General features: G+C 40.2%; 1 protein-coding gene across 1 annotated transcript in view; it reads right to left on the bottom strand.

The window, feature by feature from the left end:
* LOC124775860 overlaps positions 1-26,276 on the bottom strand; it is a 416,537-nt gene that overhangs the window by 54,495 nt on the left and 335,766 nt on the right. The window contains exons 25-27 of the mRNA XM_047250694.1: positions 14,022-14,153; positions 9,778-10,785; positions 7,035-7,141 (exon numbers count right to left, since the gene is read on the bottom strand). Of these exons, the coding sequence (XP_047106650.1) occupies positions 7,035-7,141; positions 9,778-10,785; positions 14,022-14,153 (1,247 nt within the window). The remainder of the gene's footprint in view (positions 1-7,034; positions 7,142-9,777; positions 10,786-14,021; positions 14,154-26,276) is intronic.

Below are 26,276 nucleotides of genomic sequence, written 5' to 3'. Positions count from 1 at the left end.
AAGTTACCTAACTTCTTATAAGTTGAAAATGCAACTTTACATTTGTTTTTTTGAAAAGGTTAGCGAATTTTTGTGATATGGGCTCCGGGTATGGGATACTGGCAAATATTTTCTCTTCTTTCACAATGTGGCCATTTGTTGTCTTACTTTTATGTATTTGTCTAAATTGTCAATTGTTTTTGCTGTGTAGCCATTGCTTATGGCAATGTCCTTTATTTCATCTATCTCTATCTCGAGGGTGTTTTCTTCTAAATCAAGAGAGTGTACTCTGTGTAGCATGGACCTACATGCAGCATGTTTCTGTGTGGTGGGATGTCATGATGAGTCGTCCGATGTTACGTCTGTGTGTGTGTGCTTTCTGTGTATGCTGAACTTATGTTTTTGTAGGCGGTTTTTAGATCCAGGAAATCTATTCTTTTGTTTTTCTGATGTTCTAATATGAATTTTATGTTTTTGTGGAAAGAACTGAATACTGCTAGTAGTTCTTCAATCTCCTCTTTTGTTCCATCAAATAGCAGCAAGGTATCATCAACATATCACCAGTAATACATAATTTTGCTTTTGAGTCTATTTTTTCCATCAAAGAACTTACTTTCCAGATGACTGAGAAATATATCTGCTGGAAAACTTGATAAGCTACTGCCCAGGGGATGACTCTCTTTCTGTTGGTAAACTTGCCCATTAAATGTAAAGTAGTTGGGGGACAACACTGGCTGCAACAAGTCCTTGACTTCTGATGTTTCTGTAACTGGCGATTTTTTATGTTTTACTAAGTTTTCAAAGATTATGTCTACTCTCTCTTATATTTGAAAATACGTTAGTTACATCAAAAGAGACAAACGTGGCACCTACAGGAATATTTGTATCTATAATTTTAGTTGCTAATTCATTTATGTTCTTAACTGAGTATGATTTATCAAACGTATAGTACTGCTTCAGAATTTCATTCAGTAGTTGGGAGACTTTGGAGACAGGCGTATTTTCAGAATTAACAATAGGCCTCAACGGATCATGTGGTTTATGGGTCTTAGGTTGAGCTCTCTGTCTCAGGGCTGTGGGAGTCATTAATGTGCATGTTTATGCTTGTTTTTCTGTGAAAAGGACGTTGCATTTATTAACCATTTTTCTAATTTTGTTTTTGAACTTTACAGTTGGAACTTGTTTGAGCTCTCTTATGTTGTTTTCAGAAAAGAAAGTCAGTGTTTTAGTGTTGTATTCATCTTTGTTCATAATTACTACAGTATTGCTTTTGTCAGCTTTCAGAATCATGACATTTTATTATTGAGTTTCATGTTTATGCTGTTTACTAGCTTTCTCTGTTGATAAACTGCCGATATGGTTGCTCTATTGGTTAGAGGATGGAATTCACTTATTGTACAGCCATGGCGCCTTCCATGATCACTAGCGGCGTACATCGGCCCCACATAATGCCACCCCAAAACAGAAGGTAACCTCCACCTTGCTGCCCTCGCTGGACAGTGTGTCTAAGGCATTCAGCCTGACCGGGTTGCCTCCAAAACCGACTCCGACAATTGTCTGGTTGAAGGCATATGCGACACTCATCGGTGAAGAGAACGTGATGCCAATCCTGAGTGGTCCATTCAGCCTGGTTGTTGGGCCCATCTGTACTGCACTGTGTGGTGTCGTGGTTGCAAAGATCGACCTCACCATAGACGTCATGAGTGAAGTTGCGCATCATGCAGTCTATTGCGCACAGTTTTTGTCATAAATCGATGTCCTGTACACGAAAAGCACTATTCAACATGATGGTGTTGCTGTCAGGGTTCCTCCAAGCCATAATCCGTAGGTAGTGGTCATCCACTGCAGTAGTAGCCCTTGGGTGGTCTGAGCAAGGCATGCCATCGAAAGTTCCTGTCTTTCTGTATCTCCTCTATGTCCAAACCACATCACTTTGGTTCACTCCAAGACACCTAAACACTTCCCTTGTTGAGAGCCCTTCCTGGCACAAAGTAGCAATGCGGACATGATCAAACTGCAGTATTGACCATCTAGGCATGGTTGTACAACAGACAACACAAGCTGTGTACCTTCTTCTTGGTGGAATGACTGGACTTTAATGGCTGTTGGACCCCTCCGTCTAATAGGCGCTGCTCATGCATGGTTGTTTACATCTTTGGGCGGTTTTAGTAACATCTCTGAACAGTCAAAGGGACTGTGTCTGTGATACAATATCCACAGTCAACGTCTATCTTCAGGAGTTCTGGGACCGGGGTGATGCAAAAAAAATTTTTTGGATGTGTGTAGAACACGAGGACAACAAAAGCATAAATTTCCTGGATCGAAAAACCTCCAACAGAAACATGAGTTCAGCATACACACATAGACATAACACTGGACAACTCATCATGTCATCCCACCACACAGGAACATGCTGATTTAGGTCCATGCTACACAGAGTACACTCTATTGATTAAGAAGAAAACACTATCAAGATAGAGATAGATACAATAAAGAGCACTGCCATAAGCAATGGCTACACAATGAAAAAAATTGACAATTTAGACACACAAAGACACAAAAGTAAGACAACAAATGGCCACACTGTGAAAGAAGAGAATATATTTGCCAGTATCCCATACCTGGGGCCCATATCACAAAAATTTGCTAATCTTTTCAAAAAAACAAATATAAAGTTGCATTCGCCGCTAATAAGAAGTTAGGTAACTTACGCATCCATAACACAAAATCAAATACACAAACATACAACAACAGTGAAGTGTACAAAGTATCATGCTCCAGTATGTAGGAAAAATAAGCAGAAACTTCAAGAATATTTATAATGCTTTCAGGCTCAACCACTCTGAAAAGTCAGTTATTGCAAACATATCTTGAAAATAAAACATGTCATCAACAGTCTACAAAACAATTTGGTAGTACAACATAATGAAGCCAGTAGGTAAGACCCTAAATCTGTTAGAACGTCTGGAAATATACCTCCACAAAATAAGAAAAACGAGAATCTATGTTAAATGAACAAACAGAGTTCGCAAGCCACAGTTATTTCAGTTATTTTAAAGACCTATTCTTAAGTTATTCCCTATTGAAATATGCTCACTACTTTTATATACTTGAATTTAGCATATTCCGTGACAGTACCCACTTTTTTGTGGATGTTTATAAGATGATATTTGACTTTTTTGTGTTGGCTTCAGTCGTCTAGTGAAAGTATGATTCCATAATGCTGTTTTGTCGGCTGCGGAAATGTCCTGGTTCAATGCGTTTGCCTCATTTTTGGTGCTTCAAATACCATTTTTCCGAATGTGCTTCCTTCTTGATGTTTATATAAAAAAGTAGTAGAATAACTCATTTTTGCTGGTCACTTGGAAATTATTATAACGGGGACCTGTACATTGTTCCACCGTCACACACCGAGTGTTCACTGCTGACTGACTACGGTCAAAGACGACTCCAGCGTCAAAGACATTTCACACAACACACAAGCTTCCACTTGTAACCAGTCTCTTTGATATTATTCGTCACATCTACTAACATTAATCAATATGCTGTCACTCTTGAACATATAAGCAAATTAGCATAAAATAAGGCAAATTACAATTCACAAAAAATATTCTGACAAAAGTATAAGAAAACATTTACAACCTCCCTCATTAGATTTGGTATCAACAAATCCGGTAGAAAATAACACATCTCCCAGATCCATTACACTCTATATATCAATTGTTTAATAATTAGGTCTTTAGCACTTCGAAGAAGTTCATCTTTGATCACACTATGTACAAAAACTTTTGTGAAGTGTTAACAAACATGTGTATGCAAATGTGCCTCTTGAGTGAAGTGATGTATAAGAGCATCATGGAGAAAAGACTGTATGATGGTTCTAAAATGTTAAAAATGCTTTTCTTGGATTACTTGGTAAGTTCACACTTTTCCATCTTTTCCACTAATTTGCAAATATTTTCCGTGTTTGACTTACGAAATTCATAACCTAACATCAAATATTTTTATGACAGGAATATGCATTTCACCTCATTCAAGAGCAAAAATAAAGCATGTATTAAGAAAAATTACATCTGATGATGGACCTGCAGAGACAGAAATGCATTGTGCATTGAATAAAACATGAAAAATAGTGGGACTGAAGGATTTTTTCCTTCTTTTTTTTTTTTCATACTTCCACTACATTTATATCTAGGTTGGTTCAAATGGTTCAAATGGCTCTGAGCACTATGGGACTTAACTTCTGAGGTCATCAGTCCCCTAGAACTTAGAACTACTTAAACCTAAGGACATCACACACATCCATGCCCGAGGCAGGATTCGAACCTGCGACCGTTGCGGTCGCGCGGTTCCAGACTGTAGCACCTAGAACCGCTCGGCCACTCCGGTCGGCATCTAGGTTGGTAATTGTATTGTTAAAGTACGTGTCTCATCTTGATGAAAGTTCATTAGTACAATACATTTTGATAGCTCTTAAAAAATTCAAAAAGCAGGTCAGGTCAAAGCTTGCATTTTACAGCCTATGTCAAGATTGGTCATGTTTCACTGTCAGATAATTAGTGAGATTCTTAACATGGTCAGATATCACAGTAACATCAGAATGTGAATTACTGTGGGCAGAGACAAGTATTGGCTTAGTGACAGAAAGTGGTACAGCTCTAATTTCAAGAACTTTGATTTAAAAAAACATATCAATATACACTGTGTCACAGTTAATGTTAACAGCTTTATTTACAAAAATAACACCTTCTTCAAAGCTAATTTTAATCCAACAAAAACTAGTTGCTAACACATATCCTTCTGGAATGTATAAGGCATATTCAGTTTGTGTGAACAATTGTTCATTTCCACGAAAGATATTATCAGTAGCTTATGCTTAAGATGATATCAACTTCATTTAAGTAATTTAGAAGTGAGGGAAACAGCTCACCAAACTGTGTAAGCATTGAATCATTGAAAGGTGTACATAAAGGAATAAAACTTCTCTAGCTTTTGGACAAATTTGTTTATGAGGATCAATTACATGCACCCACACACGTTTGCACGAGTGCACGCATATTGACGCGCGTGCGTTAATGACTCAACGCTTCCATTATTAGGTGAGTTCTTTCCTTTACTCCTAAGTTATTGATGTTCTGCCAGGACTGTCTGTACCATGTCTGTTTCATTTAATTTGTTTCCAGCTGACTGCATATTTGCTATTGGAAGTGGGGTTTAGGTATACACTTCAATCCAATGTTCTGATTTTCTCAAAACTGAGCAACAGTAGGGCTACCACTGACCTGATTATTTGTACTTAACTCTTGTATGTGTTCATCATTCTGAAGCCTATATGTTTCCACATGTTGAGACTACCTACTAGGTAACTGTGCTCTTTGTCCTCAATTATTCGCTATCTTCCCCTGCAGTTTTCGTCCTCCACAGCTCCATTTAATAACATGGAAATTATTTCATGATGCCTTACCACCTATAATTCTGCCCTTCTTCTCACAGTTTTTCAAATGTTCCTTTCTTTGCCAGTTCTGTGGAAAACTGCCTCATTCTTTATCTTAGCAGTCCACATCCTGCTACAGCACCACATCTCAAAGACTTTGATTCTCTTCTTTTCTAGTGTTTGCACCCACAAATGCTCTCTATGCTCTCTCTGCCTGTGTTCTTCTGCTTTTTGTGTCCTCTTTGCCTCATCCGTCATGTCTTATTATGGTTCCAAGATAGCAGAATTCCTTCACTTCATCTCCTTCGTAACCACTAACTTCAATGTTTATTGCTAACCTCATTTATGCTACTTCACATAAGTTTCATCTTTGTTTGGTTTACTCTCAATCCACACTCTGTACACAGCAAATCATTCAGTGCACTCAAGAGGTCCTGTGATTCTTCTTCAATTTAACAGGACAGTAATGTCCTCAGTGAATCTTATCATTGATATCTTGTCACTCTGAATTTTAACACCACCAGTGAACCTCTCTTATCTCTGTTAATGCTTTCTCGAAGTCTAGATTGAACAGAAGGAGTGAAAGACTGTATACCTATCTTATACTCTTACCAATCTACGGACTTCATTTTTGGCCTTCCATCCTTATCGTTCCACCTTCGTGCTTGTAAGTACTGTACATTATCCATCTTTCTCTATAGCTTACTCCTATTTTTCTCAGAATTTTGAACATCTTGCACCATTCTACAATGTCAATTTTTATATATATATATAAATTAATATACCCACTGAATGTGTCCTGAGTTTTCTTAACTCTTGCTTCCATTATCAAACACATTATCAAGATTACCTGCCTGGGGCATTTACCTTTCCAAAAGCCAAACTGGTTGTCATTTAGCAGCTCCTCAATTTTACTTGTCATTCTTCTGGATATTATTCTTGACAGCAACTTCAAAGCATGAGCTGTTAAGCTGAATGTATGTAATTGTTACAATTAACTGCCCTGGAATGTGTGGATTACATTTTCCAGAAACTATGATGGTATGTTTCTAGTCCCATAGATCCTACATACCAACTCGAATAGTCATGTGGTTCCACTTTCTCCCAGTGATTTTAGAAATTCAGAAGGAATTTTGTCTGCCTTATTTATTGCAAATCTTTCATAGCACTGTTAAACTTGGACTTTAACACTGAATACCCTATGTCTTCCATCTCAGCTGCCATTCCTGCTTCTATCATGTCATCAGACATGTCCTCCCGTCAGAGAGCTTCAGTGTACTCTTTCCACCTATCCACTCTCACTGCACTTAACAGTGGAATTCCCGATGCACCACTGATGTTGCTGCCCTTGTTTTTGATTTCACGGAACGTTATTTCTTAACAATTTTGCTGCAAACATTTTGCCTTGGTGTCCCTGTATTTCTTATTTATTTCACACCAAGTGACATACACTGGTGCATGCTGTGTGTTTAGCTGTTCTAAAAAAAAATAAACATCATGAAAGACATCATGTTTCAGACATCAATTTGAAAGCTTGATTTCTCTAGAGCCTCTTTATTTGTGATCTTGTTTGTTTAGTTTAATAAAATATAATTAAAACAAAAATAAATAATGAACTTACCAGAAAAGTTGAAGGCCAAGAGGAAAAAATAGTTTGGACATGTATTTCAGCAGCAGATCTTCTAAATGATTCACTGGTAGAGCATTCTGCAACCAAAATTCTATACCCTGCCAAAATTACAAGAAAGTTTCAGCAGTTTATTGCAAGCTAAGTTAAATTATTTGTACAATCACACAATATAAAAGGAATACTTGGAGGGGGAATAAAGATTAAACTCAATGCGCAATGAATCCACAATCTTCAGCGCAGATGGACAGTATCATTTGACCTCCAAGCAGGGATCTACAATTAGTGAGCATGGGGGACATGGACGGGGATTGTGGATAGGAGGCAACTAGTGGGAATGTGTCTTGGCCGGGGAGTGTGCCGAGGTAGTCTGTTCATTTGCGATAAACACTGTGTCCAGATGGTGCAGTGTCCAATGTAACTGCTGAGTCAGCAGGAGATCCTGGTTTGGGCCTCAGTCTGGCACACACCGATCCCAATGCAGCTGATATCATCCGTTTCTTCCCTTTCCTGCTCCCGCTCCCCACCCTTCTACTGCCAATCTGCGTCAGAGAGGGTGAACATGATGTGAAAGTCTTTGACATGTTGTGGTTAATGCTTCTTAATGTTTGTGTGCATTCCAAGTTCATACTTGCCTTGTGATTTCAGACAGTATTTGTGACTGTGAAGTAATTAATGTTAAATGGAGATAAAACATTATAATCTGGAAACAAGTTATTAAGCTTCTGTCATGTCATTCCAGCAACTCAGGACCTAATGAGTTGTATTAAGACTACACAGTTGTAGCTGCCTCTGAACACTATGCCATTTGCATGCTAAGCAAATAGTTAACCAAATGCGTGAAGATTCATCTCTTGAACTTTATCTACGAACATTGCATATGAAGTGGTTTACAATGAAAAGCAATGCCACAATGCCATTTAAAATTAATATTTGCAATGTTGAAAACTAAGGAGGAATCTTTACACAATCCAGATTTTTTTTTAATACTTCGCAGTTTTAAGTGGATTTTTTTCCACTCTCAGAACGCAGAAACTATCTGTCCATCTGCTTTGCCTAAATAGGCTGTTGACTATATCATTTATTTTTAATATGAAGTGGAGTTCCTTGCAAAACTGGAATGTGATGTCTGCTCAATGATTCAACTGCCTTACAAAAAGTTTCTAACACTTCATGGCCTACATTATCTCCCATTCTAGACATTGCACTGTATCACCTATATCTTTTGTTCTGCCTTACGACTTTCCACCAATTTTGTTTCATGAGTTTGTTGCTTGCAACTGCACTCTGGTTATACCATTAATCATCATTTAACAGAATATTTCCTTCAGTGAAATCTTTACCATCATTTTCTTACAACAACAGGCATCCTCCTGACAAAAATTTTTTATCTCCTAAGAGGCTGCCTCATAAACCTTGTCTAAACAATCCTGCTCTTTAATACAGACAAGAGTGTGTATTGCACATACGCATCATCATCCCCACCCCTCCTCCTCCACATCACTCCAGATGTTTACAAGATGGAAGTTCCATTCTGAGCTGAAAGTATGCTGTTATGAAATTTTAAGTATTTGAGAACAAAACCTGCATTGTCTGATCTCATGATCTTCCTTATTTACTTTAATGTGAAAGTTTTATCTATCTGAGAATGGACTGGAACTAGGCCAGTACTCTACAGATGTACTGTGCAAGTTTTATGCCCACAAGCTAATGGTGCACAACCTGTAGTAGTGGGACTTCTTGAGACAGCAGCTGGTTGACATACTCTTCCTCAACAATTCAGTGAAGAACTACTGGGGAGGCATCTTTCAGCCCATCAACTTGTACGCATATTAATATTAAGATTGTTAGCAAGGGTTTAACAAAGTGAGATGCACATGCACACATGATGGATAAACAAATCATTATGTTTCTGCCATCTGAGGTATCTGGGCCATTGCACTGCATGCAGCTTGGACTGGCTTAGATACCTACATGCTGGAGATGGCTGCAGAGGCAATCATACCCTTTTGGGTTTAGAAAACTTGCAACAGCTTCTATCACATCTTATTCAAGGACTGCAGATGGTAGGGCATCTTTCCAATATTTATCCTTCAATTATAGTTCCTGATCAGGTAGGAATAATTCCCTCACCCAATAGTAAATGTTAATAGTTACTCTGGTGTTTGAGATTGTATTGGCCTTAGATAGGATGATGTGCATATGTGTGTTTCTAAACTATCAGATTTCTCTGTTCATAACCTACAATTTCATGATGGGGTGGTATCACACTGGAAAGTGTAAGAGTCTCAAAAATTTACAAGTAGATTAATTTTCTGAGTGCAAAATTGTTCAGCACTGCTCTCTGAGAAAATAATGAGGTTTAGAAATGCAGTTTTAAATAAGTAATTGTACACAACATTGTGCATATTCATTTGACTGTAAGCCATTTAAGCACTGAAAGAACAATAAAAACACAAATGTTAAAAGAAGTATTCTACTAGTTGTTATATAATGTTCATATTATTCATGCTGGAAACATCTTCAATTAATCTGTGTCACTGTTTAACCTGACACTCATTTTCAAAACTTCTGAATTGACTTGAAGGTAGATTAACATTGTTTTATTATGAGAAACGATTCTCAAGCTTTTTCTGGATGGTACAGGAGAGTCTAAATTTTGTTATAGTCACAGCTACATGAAAAATGTACTAAGAAAGTAACTAATAACTATTATGCAAACATCAAGGGAAGTTACCTCCTGGAGAAGATGACTCATTGCTGTATGGCTGTCCTCTTCCATAACAGATATATAATATTCCATAATTACTGTCACTTGTTTTACAATGTCATTTCTAGTCAAAAGACCAGAACTACTTGAATCTGCTTCTGTAATTGTAGGAGCTTTTTCTGGAAGACTGTCAGGTTTACTACTTTCCTTTTCCTTTGTGATATTTTCTTGCAAAGCCTGTTCAACATTGCTTTCCTGGACAGTCAGTTGCTTGGAGGACAATAATTCTGTATTACCATTTACTCTTACTTCTGGCATTATTTTAGAATCTTCAGCTTGATTACAATGTGAAGAGTTTGCATTACTCTCATCAGGAATGCCTGCAAGAGCACTGTTAAACAGCACATCAGGTGCTACTGAAGGACACCTTTCATCACTACCAAGGGAGCTTGTTAGATCAGGAGTCTGCAACCCTGGGGGAAGTGATGATGGAGAATCTGGACTCATAAGGTACCGAGTCTCCTCAGACATCTGCTCCTTCCCTCCCTGAATAGCAAATGGGTGAATTTCCAAAGAGAGAAGATTCTCTGGTGTAGAACTCACACTAATATCCTGACTTGATTCGGCATCTGTTCTACAATGTTCAGAAACAGAATATTCACTGTCCCCTTCTGTAAATTCTGACGACTGTTGGAGTTGCGATGTCTCTTCTGCATGGTTTTCACTAAATTCCATTTTTGATTTTTCTTTGTCTTTGTTAATAGAATGTTCACTGGTGCAGATGTCTTTATCAGCTACAGTTTCATGATGCTTGTTGGTAGAAGAGAAAACATTCATCTTTCCAGACGGTTGGCATTCTTCAAAACTCGAATGAGTGCTTACTTCAGGAATAGTAATTTCCTCTGAGGAAATCTTACAGGTATCTGAAGCAACAGCTAGAGTCAAAGCCTTTAACTGGAAAGATAGTGCCTGGTGATACATCCTACCCAACAATGCAAGTTTTGCAGCTGCCTGGTAGTTCTCCAGCTCAACACACTGAAAACACAATTAAGAAATAAAGTATCACATTATGAATTTACTTTAGATTCAATTAAAGAAATCTAATAGAAGTTAAATATCTTTAATTAATATACAGACAATGGAAAAGACAAATGAACATGGGAAATTGTCATTTCTTTAGTTGATATGTACACACACACACACACACACACACACACACACACACACACACACAGAGAGAGAGAGAGAGAGAGAGAGAGAGAGAGAGAGAGAGAGCACCAACATGATAACAACTTAAGTAACCCAGAAAATGGTCTGTCTCTTGCAAAATTTAGACCTCTAGCAGAGAGCATTCAGAGCAGTATTACTAAGCTAATTTATTTCTGCACTGATGATACAAATTCATAAGCAGATGTTGGGTAGCTGTTAGGATAAGAATGTGATGGGTGGATGTCTTATTAATGTTTGATCAACAGCCCTCAATTCTCTGAGATTGGTGGTGCCCCAGGTATCCTCAATGTGAGGCCAGGTCATCTAGGGAGCTACATAACGACTCTCATGTTCTTTGACCTTCCTTCAAACCATTCACAAAAGACGCTATCAGTCAAAAAAGTTTCAACACCAGATTTATAATAAATGAGAAAGTTAAGATGGTGGTTTTAATACTTCAGATTTTCTACATAGACCCCCCTCCCCCTTTCCCCCAAAACTGAGTGCAATGCACAGAACATTCATACAAACAGGTGACATTGTCAGAAAAGTTCTCCTTTGGGATGATGTTCACATTCACATCTTCTTCGGTCTTGGTGAACTGTCACATATTCATTCTGAACTTTGTCATTTTGTGGTAGGTTCGTATTAATAACACTCTGGAGAATATCTTGAACACTTGATTTAGAGATGTTCAATTCACTGCTCAGTTGTGAATGCTCAATGTTGACACACAACAGTTGCATGTTCACTGCTTGAAACTACCTGCCCACAACTGACTGGTCAAATGCACATCTTACAGTTGTTAGTTCAAGCTGCCCTTATAGTTACTGCACTGATATCACTTACAGGTGGGAATAAAATCAGAACATTTTGGATGGATGGTGTATGGGTATGGTAGAAGTATCTTTTGTCTTGTTGAAGGGGTAGATCAAAGGCTTGAGGCTGTAGATGAACTACCAAATGCACATGATGGGTCAGTAAGTTTATGTATCATTTGTCAATGAAAGATAAATGTACAAGTGTCAAGGATGCCATTTCATTCCATGTAAATACACTTCCACTACTGTGCCCTGCAGGTAGGTGTGATGCATCACTTCACATGATTCTCAACAGATTCGCCTCGTGCCTTCAATGTACACCAATGAATATGACCAACACATTAGGCCTGTCAATTTTTTCCCCACTTTTGGTCCTAACTGTGAGATTCTTGCATCCATGCTAACCTCACAGTCAAATAACATCTAGGGATCAGAGGCAAACATGTGGTGGTAGCTTCTATACCTAATAGTGAAGTATACTTAGATTAAAATAATTTCTAAAGCATAGGAATAAAAAGTCCTAGGTCAAGATTTTTAAAATTTATTTATTCGGTAGCTAGTTTTAGCTCACTGATGAGCCATCTCCAGATCCTTAGCAGCTTTCTGCAATCTCCCTTAGCCTGATCTGGCATATTTACATCGTTTTGTCAAATAGGGAGATATGTGATCACTTGTGTTAAAATATGTGGGTAAAGAATCCTAGGTCAAGAGTGTTAAAATTCCTGTATACAATAACTAGTTTCAGCTCACTGACAAGGCATCTTCACATCTTTACTAGCTTTTTGCGATCTCCCTTAACCTGACTTGGCATTTTTACATAGTTATTTGACATTGTCAAATGTGAAGATACATGATCTGTTGTGTTAAAATAAGTGGTTAAAAAATTCTAGTTTAAGATAACTAAAATTCCTTGATTTAATAAGTAGTTTCAGCTCACTGATGAACCATCTTCAGATCTTGACCTACGATTTTTTATCCACGTATTTTAACGCAACAGACTGGGTATCATCCCATTTGACAATGTCACATAACAATGTAAATATGCCATGTTAGGCTAATGGAGACTGCATAAAACTGGTTAAGATATAGAGATGGCTTGTCGATGACCTGAAACTAATTATCATGTAAAGGAATTTTAGTGATTCTGACCTAGGATTTTTATACACATATTATGACACAACAGACTTTCCATTTGACAATGCCAAATAAATATGTGAAATAACTTTGTGATTGAGGTTTCAGAGTCAAGTGGTGGGGCTGGATGTCAGACAGTCAAAACTTTTTATTGGGCTCCATATGCTTGCTATGTTGCCTGTTTTGCAGGCACAAGCAGCAGTGCCCTTTCAGGTGCTGTTGGCTCCAAGGGTCAGGAGCGGTCCAGGGGAGATTGGCTGCATGGGGTACTTGTGTAAGAGTATGATGTATTGAGTAACAGCTGGCAACTCTGCTTGACAAAGTCCTAGGTCAAGATTGTTAAAATTTCTTTATTACTAAGTTATTTTAACTGAAATATAGTGAGTCAGTAACGAATTTGTGATTGATTTACTGTACGGTGGTCTAGCTGCAATTACATCCTTGATAGTTGATGCCAACGTGTCAAAAACATGTTGTTACCCATGCTGATCGATTCTAACAACAGTGTTTTTTCCAAAATCTAGGTACTCATTGTACACTGTTGATATGGTGACATGTGGAAATCTCTGTCCTTACGTGAACTCTGGAGTGTCCCCATGCACCATGGACTCAGTTTCTTTGCAATCAAATATATTTATACTGAATGTCTTGGTCACCCCTATTCGATTTTCAGACAGCTGGTATCTGGTAAGGTGACATCCCAGTCATATTCCATGCTGAACTGTTTCATTCACGATAGCAACATAAGTTCTCTCTCTGAAGTATTGTGACTCCTTCCAATTCGACTGTTCATGTGCATGTTATTTCTGAATAATAAAGCTAAACACAGAGCACACAATGAGAGATGAATACAAGAGACTCAATATTTGCTTGTTTCAAACAATATAAAATAAGAAACAAATGTAAAACAATGAATATCTAACCATTTGGCTACACAAATATTATTTCTTGGGACACATATACAAATACTATTTCTTGGGACACACATTATTGTTTAGGGCAACGTAAGAGTAAATAGTAATAGTAAAAGCAGTAATAATAATAAAAATAACAGCAAAATGAAACAAAGATCCAAATATTTATTCTTAGAAGATAAACAAACCACACCTTGCTTAACAGTGCTGCAGAATCATAATGCCCATGGAAGTGTTGCAAAGCAAAATGCAGTGTCCTTGGACCGTATGGTGGATCTTCAATATTCAGTGATGGACACGGCTGCCAAAAAACTGGTCCTTGAGGCTAAGAGAATGAAATACAAAAACACATTAGAATACAGGAATCAACAAACAAATATAGAAAAACACAACAGAATGCCGTTAGGTAAAATGTAAGTGATGTAGCAAAAGGAGTCATAAAAGTTTATATGTAATTAATTTGACAATGGAAACTCTCCCTCTCCCTCACCAACTACACACAGAGTGGGAGGAGTGGGGGTGGGGACCAGCATAAAACATGAGGAAGTTATTGTCTTATTAATGCAATGCCTACTCCTATAGTTCTATTTCTATTCAAAATGAGCTACTAATCCAAATCTGATTCATCACATCCTAATTAGCAGTAGTATTATGCACACCAGAATTTTAAGAATACATTAGAGGCCTCACTGAGATCAGGCATACCGAAGTTAGTTGATGTGCCTCTGAAATATTGCACATTATATTTTCAAACAATGGAAACTCCAGGTATGAATATCAACAATCAGGAAAAGATAGACTGCTACTTACCATTAAGAAGACATGTTCTGTTGCAGACCGGCACAGTTAAAAGACACTTACATAAAGATTTTGGCCACAGCCTGAGCTCAGCGAAAGAGAAACACACACCATTCATACATACAAGCAAGCACACCCGAACACACGTGACGGCCAACTCCAGCAGCCCAGGCTGGAATGCATTCTGGCATGAGCTGCTGCAGCTGGCAGTCGTGTGTATGAGGTGTGCTTGCTTGTGTATACAAGGTTTGTCCGGAAAATACATATAAAAGTTGAATAATGTCTTTATGTTACAAGTTGCAGTCACTGCCAGGTGGGACTACTGCTGTAATCAATCCCATCAACGCTCAGTTCGAGTCACAGCAGTCTGCGTGAAGGTGGGAGTGTGAGGCAGCTTGTTGACAGTTACCCTTTTTACCTGCCATTGGCATGGAGCTCTCTCTGATTGAGAAACAGTGTGTCAACATCAAGTTTCTTGCAAAGCCAGACAAGAACGGCTGTGAGATTTTTGAGTGTTTGAAACAGGTTTACGGAGACAATTCTCTGAAGGAACCAACCATGAACAAGTGGTTAAATAGCTTCCGGGATGGCCGAGAAGAAGTGAACGATGACCCTCGTCCAGGACACCCGTCGACATCGAGTTCTGATGCAAATGTTGAACGAATTCGGGCTTGTGTTCTTAAAGACCGTAGATTGACAGTCAGAATGATTGCTGACGAGCTGTCAAGCCCCAAAACGATCGTTCATGAAATCCTGACACAAAAACTTGAAATGTAGAAATTGTGTGCAAAAATCATACTGAATCTCTTGGCGCCAGAATAGAAAACAAAGAGGGTTGAGTGCTGTGAGGATTGGTTGGAAGCAGAGGAACGAGGGGACTTCCTCAACCGAGTCTTCACTGGAGACGAGTCCTGGTTTTACGAATTTGATGTGGAGCTCAAATCTCAAAGCAAGGAATGGAAACTAGCAGGAGAACCGAGAACAAAAAAAGTCGCGAAAATCAAGGTCCAATGTGAAGACAATGCTGATTGTTTTCTTTGATTCTAGGGGCACTGTTCACAAGGAATTTGTCCCTCCCAGCCAGAGAGTGAACGGAAATTTTTACGTTGAAGTTCTGACACGTCTCAGAGCTCATGTGACCCGAGTTCAACCGGAGTTGGCAAAAGGGGGCAGGTGGATCCTTCATCACGACAAAGCGCCCGCTCACACGTCGCTCGTTGTGCGCGAGTTTTTGGCCCGAAGCTCAATCACCGTGACAGACCACCCACCTTATTCACCCGACTTAGCCCCGTGTGACTTCTTCACGTTCCCGAAATGCAAAATGGTGCTTCGGGGGCGGCACTTGGGAGATGTGGAAGCCATCAAGGTGGAAACGACACGGCAACTGAACAACATCACAACTGGAGACTTTCAGCAATGTTATCAACAGTGGAAACGGTGTTGGCAGAAGTGTATTGCATCTCAGGGCGAGTACTTTGAAGGAGACCATATTGTAATACCTGAATAATTGTAAAATAAAGTTATTAATCAACTTTTATATTTATTTTCCAGACAAACCTCGTATGACTGGTCTGTGTTTCACTTTTGCTGATGAAGGCTGTGGCTGAAAGCTTTATGTAAATGTCTTTTCACTGAGCCTGTCTGCATTTTAACATGTGTTCTTTATGGTAAGTAGCAATCTATCTGTTCCTACATTACATTTTCAGACAGATATATTGCTGTGGACCTTGCCATTGGTGGGGAGGCTTGCATGCCTCAGCGATACAGATAGCCGTACCATAGGTGCAACTACAACGGAGGGGTATCTGTTGAGAGGCCAGACAAACGTGTGGTTCCTGAAGAGGGGCAGCAGCCTTTTCAGTAGTTGCAGGGGCTACAGTCTGGATGATTGGCTGGTCTGGCCTTGTAACAATAACCAAAACGGCCTTGCTGTACTGGTACTGCGAACGGTTGAAAGCAAGGGGAAACTACAGCCATAATTTTTCATGAGGGCATGCAGCTTTACTGTATGGTTAAATGATGATGGCGTCCTCTTGGGTAAAATATTCCGGAGGTAAAATAGTCCCCCATTTGGATCTCCGGGTGGGGACTACTCAAGTGGACGTAGTTATCAGGAGAAAGAAAACTGGCATTCTACGGATTGGAGTGTGGAATGTCAGATCCCTTAATTGGGCAGGTAGGTTAGAAAATTTAAAAAGGGAAATGGATAGGTTAAAGTTAGATATAGTGGGAATTAACAAAGCTTGGTGGTAGGAAGAACAACTTTTGGTCAGGTGAATACAGGATTACAAATACAAAATCAAATAGGGGTAACGCAGGAGTAGGTTTAATAATGAATAAAAAAATAGGAGTGCGGGTAAGCTACTACAAACAGCATAGTGAACGCATTATTGTGGCCAAGACAGATACGAAGCCCACACTTACTACAGTAGTACAATTTTATATGCCAACTAGCTCTGCACATGACGAAGAAATTGAAGAAATGTATGATGAGATATAAGAAATTATTCAGATAGTGAAGGGAGACGAAAATTTAATAGTCATGGGTGACTGGAATTTGATAGTAGGAAAAGGAAGAGAAGGAAACATAATAGGTGAATATGGATTGGGGGGAAGAAATGAAAGAGGAAGCCGCCTGATAGAATTTTGCACAGAGCATAACTTAATCATAGCTAACACTTGGTTTAAGAATCATAAAAGAAGGTTATATACATGGAAGAAGCCTGGAGATACTGACAGGTTTCAGATAGATTATATAATGGTAAGACAGAGATTTAGGAACCAGGTTTTAAATTGTAAGACATTTCCAGGGGCAGATGTGGACTCTGGCCACAATCTATTGGTTATGAACTGTAGATTAAAACAGAAGAAACTGCAAAAAGGTGGGATTTTAAGGAGATGGGACCTGGATAAACTGACTAAACCAGAGGTTGTACAGAGTTTCAGGGAGAGCATAAGGGAACAATTGACAGGAATGGGGGAAAGAAATACAGTAGAAGAAGAATGGGTAGCTTTGAGGAATGAAATAGTGAAGGCAGCAGAGCATCAAGTAGGTAAAAAGACGAGGGCTAGTAGAAATCCTTGGGTAACAGAAGAGATACTGAATTTAATTGATGAAAGGAGAAAACACAAAAATGCAGTAAATGAAGCAGGCAAAAAGGAATACAAACGTCTCAAAAATGAGATCGACAGAAAGTGCAAAATGGCTAAGCAGGGGTGGCTAGAGGACAAATGTAAGGATGTAGAGGCTTATCTCACGAGGGGTAAGATAGATACTGCCTACAGGAAAATTAAAGAGACCTTTGGAGAAAAGAGAGCCACTTGTATGAATATCAAGAGCTCAGATGGAAACCCAGTTCTAAGCAAAGAAGGGAAAGCAGAAAGGTGGAAGGAGTATATAGAGGGTCTATACAAGGGCGATGTTCTTGAGGAAAATATTATGGAAATGGAAGAGGATGTAGATGAAGATGAAATGGGAGATATGATACTGCATGAAGAGTTTGACAGAGCACTGAAAGACCTAAGTCGAAACAAGGCTCCAGGAGTAGACAACATTGGGTTAGAAATACTGACAGCCTTGGGAGAGCCAGTCCTTACAAAACTCTACCATCTGGTGAGCAAAATGTACGAGACAGGTGAAATACCCTCAGACTTAGAGAAGAATATAATAATTCCAATCCCAAAGAAAGCAGGTGTTGACAGTTGTGAAAATTACTGAACTATCAGTTTAATAAGTCAGGACTGCAAAATACTAACGTAAATTCTTTACAGACGAATGGAAAAACTGGTAGAACCCGACCTCAGGGAAGATCAGTTTGGATTCTGTAGAAATGTTGGAACACGTGAGGCAATACTGACCATACGACTTATCGTAGAAGAAAGATTAAAGAAAGGCAAACCTACATTTCTAGCATTTGTAGACTTAGAGAAAGCTTTTGTCAATGTTGACTGGAATACTCTCTTTCAAATTCTGAAGGTGGCGGGGGTAAAATACAGGGAGCGAAAGGCTATTTACAATTTGTACAGAAACCAGTCGGTAGTTATAAGAGTCGAAGGGGATGAAAGGGAAGCAGTGGTTGGGAAGGGAGTGAGACAAGGTTGTAGCCTCTCCCCGATGTTATTCAATTTGTATATTGAGCAAGCAATAAACGAAACTAAAGAAAAATTCGGAGTAGGTATTAAAATCCCTGGAGAAGAAATAAAAACATTGAGATCCGCCGATGACATTGTTATTCTGTCAGAGACAGCAAAGGAGTTGGAAGAGCAGTTGAACGGAATGGACAGTGTCTTGAATGGAGGATATAAGATGAACATCAACAAAAGCAAAACGAGGTTAATGGAATGTAGTCAAGTTAACTCGTGTGATGCTGAGGGAGTTAGATTAGGGAATGAGACACTTAAAGTAGTAAAGGAGTTTTGCTATTTGGGGAGCAAAATAACTGACTGGCAATGGCAAGGAAAGCGTTTCTGAAGAAGAGAAATTTGTTAACATCGAGTATAGATTTAAGTGTCAGGAAGTCATTTCTGAAAGTATTTGTATGGAGTGTAGCCATGTATGGAAGTGAAACATGGACGATAAATAGTTTGGACAAGAAGAGAATAGAAGCTTTTGAAATGTGGTGCTACAGAAGAATGCTGAAGATTAGATAGGTAGATCACATAACTAATGATGAAGTATTGAATAGGATTGGGGAGAAGAGAAGTTTGTGGCACAACTTGATTAGAAGAAGGGTTCGGTTGGTAGGGCAGGTTCTGAGGCATCAAGGGATCACCAATTTAGTATTGGAAGGCAGCGTGGAGGGTAAAAATCATAGAGGGAGATCAAGAGATGAATACACTAAGCAGATTCAGAAGGATGTAGGCTGCAGTATGTACTGGGAGATGAAGCAGCTTGCACAGGATAGAGTAGCATGGAGAGCTGCATCAAACCAGTCTCAGGACAACAACATATTGTTGTGAGATGTGGTGTGTAGTGTGGCATATGGGTTAGCATTACTGGCTGGCATACCGCAGTTCTTTGTTATTTATCATTTCTGTAAGGCTCTTGGAATATCTTATGTTTGTATATTCCAGAACATTAAGAATTATTATGAATAGCAGCATCCTGGAATATTCGATGTTTGCATACATAAAAAAACCTTTACATCGCCGTGTTCCAATTATGCAATATAGAAGCCATTGCCTACATGCACAGGAACTGGAATACAACAAGTACATTGTTCCCATGGTCTGTATATTTAGGAGACCTATGGATTACAAGCCAGAATTAGTTAGCTGCAAATCAGGCATCCATAAGTAGTTTCTGGAGATGCTGGTCATGCCCCAAAGAAATGGCTGAAAGAATGTGACAGAGTCATAGAATACAACAGGTAGGATGACATGAAGTGTTTGCCAAATTTGTACTTTCACTTAGACACTCACTGCAATTGTGCTTCAAGAGCACTGAAAAGAAGCTCAATAGAGGGGACAAATTCCAGGCCAAAATGAAGAAAATATGTGGTGACAATCAGTGGCAAGTCTGCTTAGTAAAAATGCAACTGACGAACAGGGTGCAATGTCAAGGGAAAATGACACATTCCTACATAAAGAATGTCTTGGTCCTATGCCATATTGTGAATTCAAACAACACAGAAGGTGTCTAAATCTCACATTTCATTACATGAATCAAACAACGGAAAATCTAGGATGGAATATGAAAATATTAGAGAAGGAATGTTGCTGCTCACCATATAGCAGAGATGCTGAGATGGAAGGATCCATATGGCTCAGACTGTGAAGCAGTCATTGAAATGGAGGATATCATTTTTGCTAGCATGTTCAGCAACAGGGTGGTCCACTTGTTTCTTGGCCACAGTTTGTCGATAGCCATTCATGTGGACCCCTCTCATCTCAACCTTCGTTAGTCACTGTCCTCACCCATCCAGCCCCTCCCTGTTCCCATGCCAGCACTACACAGCCTCCACCATCACATGCAGTCTTCTTATTTCTCTCCTTTTGCGCACTCCGCCCACCCTCCTCCTCACCTCTCCCCTGCCCTCAGTCTAACCTCCAGCACATCGCTGTCTACCACCCGCACCACATTATCCCTCCCCTTCCTCGCTCCAGCCTCCTCCTTACCCCCACCCAGTTGCCGCCACTCACATCATGGACTGGTGCAGCTGCTCACAGTGTGGTTTCAGTTGCCTGAGACTGCAGTCGTGTGTGTAAGTTGTGTGTGTGTGTGTGTGTGTGTGTGTGTGTGTGTGTGTGTGTGTGTGTGGGTGGGGGCACGAGCATATGTCTGTCTATTGTTGATGGAGGCCTTAATGGCCAAAAGCTATAACTGTGAGGGTCTTTTTGTTGTCCAATTATGATAAGCCACTTGGTCTGTCATGAGATGAATCTCATCTGCAATATAAAAACCAAACAGATTTACAGTATTCACTTTGTTAACCACAAAGTAGGTAACGGAATGGGCATATGAACTGTGTCAGCCATGAATTGGTCGAGAACAGGAATCTGTTGTATGTTATAATAGCTTGCCATGTGATGTTTGATGCATGGCAATGGTGGGGGTCTTAATCTGGCACACATCTATGAGTTGACTAGGGACACGGGGAACACCATCATGTCAAATTGTAGGATTAATGGCTTATCCGTCACTCACACTTCAATAAAAAAGTTTGTTCTGGCCTGCAGATCTCTGAGTTGACTACTGGGAACCCCACAAAATGTTGGCGAAGCTGCTTCTCATAAGCAACTCAGTCTTCCACAGATTCATCATGGGGGGAGGAGGGGTAAACAGCGAGTGGCTGAGCCTGGGTCAACATAGCCAACAAACATTCTATTGATGCTGTATGACATGCCATTATGACTGGAGTAAAGCCTCCATGAAAGGACCAAATGGCAGAAAAAAAAAACACAGAATCCAAAACACATACAAATTTGACCCTTAACATAACCACTTGTGTTCTAGCTAGGAACCCAAGGAAACACATGCTTGCTGTAATGGCTGGACATATGTCCACTGTGGGTGGTAGGTGTAGTAATCGGTGGGTTACCACTACCAGCTAGAGTGCTTATTATTGTCTCTGCCGTGTAAGTTTCTTTTGTGAGGCTGAGTAGCTTTTTGCAATTGATGAAAGCTTCACAGTTTAACTGAGCAAGTTGACTGATGAGTGGACTTGTCTCTCTGATGATGACACAGTAATAATGTCTACACAGTAAACAGCTTACCAAAGCAATTTGTTATTAGTATTTGTTGGAATAGCTTTGTCACTCTGGAGCTCTGTTCTTTCAGTCTATGATTGCTTGTGATGCCTGCAAAAAGTCTCATCCAAGAATAACATTATAACTACATTCTGTCAAAAATTAGAAGAACTGTGTGCAACATATGTTACTGTGGCTGGACTTCTTTCCCATTTGTGACTTTCAGCATAATTCCATTCATATCAAAGACCATCGTTTCTTTAACTGATCGTAATAAGCCCCTTAGACACCTAGCACCTGGACACGTTGGCCCTATGTGATTACATCAACAAGATTTCCTGGTATCTCGCTGACTGTTATCCATGGAAGATTTGCGTCTGTGACGGCCTGACCTCTGTAGATTGTCATCTCACTTATTTTTCTTGAAGTCAGCAGCTAAGTGACCAACTGGAACCTCTGAACAGTGATAGGGAATAACTGCAGCATGTTGGGTGCTACCTCGTCCAGGGTATGGGGATGGGCTTTGTTACACAGATCGACAGTTATCAACTGCAGCTGACTGGAATGATTAGAACTGTTAAGATGCTTGACATCTGGTGTCAGTAGCTTGCCTTCTTTCACTGGAGTAGCATATAATGTGTCCCGGTTGACCACCGTGGAAACATACTGACATGTTGTCTTCTGCTCTCCAAATGCTTGTGCTGAGTCGCAGATAGGCACAACACAAAGACTCACACAATTATAGCTTTCACCTGCTAAGGCCTTTGTCAGCAATAGACAGATTGGCTGACATAGTTTATATGCCCATTCCATTACCTACTTCGTGGTTAACAATGTGAGTACTGAAAATGTGTTTCAAACATTGTCCCTCATTGCATTAACTATCTTGATGATACCATCAAGATAGGTGCTAGCACAGAGCATCATCTAAGAAACCTCCATTCTTTGTTTTCTGTTCTAAAGACCGTTGGCTTCAAATGTAATCTCACTTTTTCCAGCTCCCATTGTTTATTTGGGCCATGAAATTTCCTGGCAAGGCATGAGCCCCATGAAATAACATGTCACCACCATTATGGTTTTGCCCCATTTGTCTTACCTATGAGAACATCAGGTATTCCTTGGCAAACTGGCATAGTATCAGAAGTTTATCCCCAGAGCAGCTGCTGTCTCCCACCCCTTGCATCTGTTACTTCAGAAAAGTGCTCCTTTTGTTTGGTCTACAGACTGTAAGCAAGGTTTTGTGCAGTTTAAGAACAGTGTTTGCCTTGTCTTGCAACATCTCCATCCATCAAGCATCTGGTCCTGGCCACAGACATGTCTCATCATGGGAAGGGGTGGTCCTGGCCCCATCACCATTCAGGTGTCTGCAAACAGCCTGTTGCCTTGGTGTCAGAAACACTCAACTCAGCTCAGCAACATTATTCTCAGGTGAAAAAAGGAGCTCTTTTTATTGTCTAAGCCTTAAAAAAAAATCATATGTTCTTGTATGGTGCAAAATTTCATTTAAGTACTGACTGCAAGCCCTTTCTTTCCCTATTAAGCCTGCAGATGTTCATAGCAGAGAAAACTGCTCATTGTGTTCAGAAATAGACTTCATTCTTCTTCCAGTAAAATAATGAGATCTATTTTTGTTGCATACCACAACATGGAAAACGGCTGCTCTGTCCTGGTTCCCCATGGCCCTGACCCCTCGTTTGACCAGGAGGGACTGCTTTGTTTTCAACTGGATATGGAGGCGACACAGATGGTAGATGGTTTCTCCATCACCAGTTCAAGCACTGTCTCTGCTGTGGCATTGTAGTTCTAGAAGCTCTGCTTATTACATCTGGATCACTGGGGTATCTCTCACACAAAATAGTTTGCATGCTGCCATGTGTTTGGGCTAAGCATTGATTGGGAGGTGGAACATCTGATCGCTGCTTGCCATAAGTGTTCCAGTCAAAAGACAGCAGCGCACACTGTTCTTTTGTCATGACCAGCCTTTGAAAGGAGTCCACACTGATTTTGCCAGTCCTTTTTAGACACTTCCACATTATCAGCGATTGCTGCTTTTTCTCATTTTCCCTATGTCGTTCGTTGTCCGTGACAGCACATGCTATTGCTAAGGCCTGTTGAAGATATTCTCCATAGAAGACTCACCTTGCACCCTGGTTTCGGACAATCGACCACAGTTCGTGGTGTACCCTTCCAAGAACTTAGGTGCACACAATGGCATTCGCCAATTCAAGGCACCTCCCATCAATCTGCAGTTGAACAGTGAAGCAGTACACCTTGTCCAAATGTTTAAGAGGAAGATGTGAAAGTACACAGAAAAATTTCAGCCATGGACACTGCTCAATCTCCTGCTGTGAAGCAGGTGTTTCGCAGCAGTGCCGGTTTTGTCAATGCTCATGCCTGTGTCTTCATGGTTCACACCAAAGAGTGACTCGTGACACTTCACTGGAACCAGTTGCGTCCTTGGATGAGCACAGGGGGCCCTCCATGAGCCATGGGCCTGTCACCTCATTCTGGCCACTCCGAGGGTGACCAGTCTGGTTGTACCCACCTACTCCAGCAGTTGGGGCTTCGTAATCACCAAGGGTGGGTGTGCTTGCTGTGGCCAGTACTGGCACCTTACACTGCACTGAGCAGGGACTGCTGTCAGCAAGAACAGAAGATAGGTCTCTGACATTCACAGCCCCTCCTCTCCAGTCGCTGTCATCACTGCATGTGTTGGCGCCCATTGTCATGGATTCTGGCGTCCAGACAGTTCCCAGCCCCTTTGTTGCTTGTTCTGTCCACCAGTTGCCTTGGGGTCCACAGGTGCCCCTGTCCTACTCACTCTTGGCCATATGAGCTGGTCCAGGCGGATCGGGAACTTCTCATGTCTTTCGCTGCTGCCTCTGGCACAACTATGGACACCATGGACATCTCTTCAAACACAGCATTACAGTCGCCAATGCCTGGTCTTTCTCTCCACAAGGAAGGAGGACTGTAGTAACCTGCTAGTTACTACACCTATCACTTACAGTGGACATTAGTTGGGCCATTACATAAGAGTAGTGCATGCCAACCACTGCCACTAGAGGCAGCCTGGTCACCAACTGTTATCACCAGGTATGCCATGCATGAGCAGCTGTACACCAACACCATCTGACAAGGGCAGGTATGGGTCTCTGGGCCTGCAGTTGTTAAATGTGTTTGAGATGAGTAAACTACTTTCATTGCGTTCCTTTTGATGTCACCCCATGACCCAGTAAATTGTATCCCATTTATGGCCATATGTTTCCTTGTGTTCCTATTTAGACAAGTGGCGAAGGGTAACTTCGGGTCACTGGTTGTCATGAGTAGCCACAACTCATTCGAACAGGCGTGCACAGCAACAGCCGAAACAGTTCAGAAAGAGCATATTAATGTCATTGATGCTACCACTACAATGAAGGAGAGAAAGCTAATATTGCACTGCCCCGGGATTTGGTCTGAATGTTGGTAACTGATAGCAGCTTTTCTGCGTCAATTTCTTTATGTTTTCAGATCCAGAGAGGAGAAAACACAGACCAAGTGACCTATGATAAAACACCATGTCAACCAACAATTAGCCAGCACTCATAAAGTATATCACAGCTGAACAACAAATAATTCAGGAGAAAGTGAAGAGGATGCTATGAGGTAAGGTCACTGAACTTACAGACAGTTTTAGGTCCTCTCCTGTGGTGCTTGTGAAGCAGAAGAGTGGTCCCTGGCTTTTCTCTGTTGATTATCAACAACTGAACAAAATCTTACAGAATGATGTCTACGTAAATCCACACACTGATGACACACTAAGACTGTTTGAAAGCAACAAAGTATTTCTAAGCTATGGATGTATAGATAGCCCACTGGCAAATCGAGGCTGATAGGCTGACCCAGAAAAGATTGCCTTCATAAGCCCTGATGGCCCCTGTAAGCTTAATGTTATGCAATTTGCACTTGTAACACTCCAACTATCTTCGACAATATGACAACTTGCCTCAACAACCTTAAATACACGACATGTCTTAGGTATCTGGATGATATTGTTGTTTTCTTAAAGGCTTTCGAAAAACATCCAGGCCACCACACAACTGACTTCAGACTGTAGGCCTCTTTCTGAATCAGAAAAAGTGCCTTTTTACTGCCCAAGAAATAAAGATATTGGCACCTCAAGTGAAGTGTAGTCTCCATTCCAATCCAGAGAAAGGAAGAGCAGTCACAGATTTTCTGATTCTCACCACATTCACGATGTGAGAAGTTTTTCTCATACTGTGCTCATACTACTGACAGTTCTAAAGGACTTTAAAGGACTTCTGTACCATGGCAAATCCATTGCAAGAACTTCCAGAATGATAAAACGGAACATCACACCAACACAAGCAACTGTGAGGTAGGTTCTAGTGTAATTGCAGAAAGATGCTAAAAAGATCATGTTCCAGGATATTGTCCAAATCCAAGATGAGCTACTCCA

The sequence above is a fragment of the Schistocerca piceifrons genome, chromosome 2 (genome assembly GCF_021461385.2).
Source record: "Schistocerca piceifrons isolate TAMUIC-IGC-003096 chromosome 2, iqSchPice1.1, whole genome shotgun sequence".
Classification (NCBI taxonomy): domain Eukaryota; kingdom Metazoa; phylum Arthropoda; class Insecta; order Orthoptera; family Acrididae; genus Schistocerca; species Schistocerca piceifrons.
The sequence above is the reverse complement of the archived record's forward strand: the minus strand, read 5'-3'. Positions and strand labels throughout refer to the sequence as shown.